At 64.0% G+C, this 1,351-nt stretch overlaps 1 protein-coding gene across 1 annotated transcript in view; it reads right to left on the minus strand.

The window, feature by feature from the left end:
• The window catches only part of Samhd1 (SAM domain and HD domain 1), a 41,794-nt gene extending 41,428 nt beyond the window's left edge, over positions 1 to 366 (minus strand). The window contains exon 1 of the mRNA XM_013010698.1: positions 44 to 366. Coding sequence (XP_012866152.1) covers positions 44 to 251 — 208 coding nt within the window. The 5' untranslated portion in view covers positions 252 to 366. The remainder of the gene's footprint in view (positions 1 to 43) is intronic.
• Positions 367 to 1,351: the final 985 nt, after the last annotated feature.

A 1,351-nucleotide genomic window follows, 5' to 3' on the forward strand; every position in this document is an offset into this window, starting at 1 on the left:
CCGGCCCGCGGCGGTGGCCGCCCGCGCCCCTCGGCGCCGCTACCTCGGATGTTTCTCAGCAGTCCCGGTTCCTTGAAGCCGCTGCGCTCCAAGAAGGAGCACACCTGCTCCGGGTCCCAGGTCCGATGGTCGGGGTGGAGTTTGGGTCCCGGCGAACAGTTAGTCGCCGCGGGAGGAGTATTCGGAGGGGTTCTGGGGCTGCCATCGCACCGGGGCCGCTTTGGGGGCTGCTCGCAGTCCGTTCTCCGCATGGCTCCACCCGGCGCCCAGCGCAGCACAGTCAAGGACCGCGGCGCCCGGCCTGCGCGCAGGCGCACTTATAGCCCGGCCCGGACAGCAAGTCCACTCCATATCAGGGGCCGCCGGGCCCCGTGCGCAAGCGCAATGCGCACCAGCCCTGTCAGACGCACCACCTCGCCACCTCCCACCTCGGGGCTCATTACGCAGGCGCAGTAGCTGTGCAGGCGTCCTCAACCCCGCCCCGGCCTTCGGGAAAGGGCGGGCATTGAGTGGAACTGGAAGCGGTCCTGGGGGGGGGGGGGGTCCGGCCACACTCTGGGTTCGGGAGTTTCCAGGGGAAGTGGGGTGTCCACACCCAGTGCCTATCCTAAGTTCTCCTTTTTGCCAGATTTCAAACTCCCTAAGGTTATAAAGGAAACTTTGAAAGGCCGGAGGCTGCCAGGGAAATGGGCCGGGGCTGGAGGAACTGGGAGACCTGGGGTGCTTTAGACCGGGGGCACGGTGGCGGTTCGCGTCTGAGACGTGGCCCAGCCCGGTCCTGCGGCGACAGGGCCCTGGGGTGCCTGTCTTTCGCTTCCACAGACACTTCCTTGCAAATGGAGACCGATCCTGTGAGAACTGAGAGGCGAGCGACAGATGCGGGCTCAGGTTTTATTGGGGGACAGACCTTCCGGGCTGCTCCACGGGGGAATGGGGCGGCTAGTGACCGCTGTGGGCGGGATGGAAGCCGACTTTCAGGGGCAGGCACAGGGGTCTCATTGGACCGCGGGAGTTCGGCAGAGTCAGTTCCTCGAAGGAGGTGTTAGGACGGGAATTGCGGGCGGGGAGGGTCGATCCCAGACGGCCGGGAATGAGACTTGCAACCGGGGCGGAAATTTGTACGTCACACTGGGTAAACACCCCAGCATCGGGGAAATGGAAACCGAATTTTGTGAACAGGTGGGGACCTAGGGCCGGGACGAGAGATCCCTGTTAAGAAGAACCCTCCAGGGGCTGGGAAGATGGCTCAAGTGGTAGAGCGCTAGCCTTGAGCTGAGGAGCTGAGGGACAGCGCCCAGGCCCAGAGTTCAGGCCCCACGACCGGACCCAAAAAATAAAAATAAAAACAATT

The sequence above is a fragment of the Dipodomys ordii genome, unplaced genomic scaffold (genome assembly GCF_000151885.1).
Source record: "Dipodomys ordii isolate 6190 unplaced genomic scaffold, Dord_2.0 Scaffold13, whole genome shotgun sequence".
In the NCBI taxonomy this organism is placed as follows: Eukaryota; Metazoa; Chordata; class Mammalia; order Rodentia; family Heteromyidae; genus Dipodomys; species Dipodomys ordii.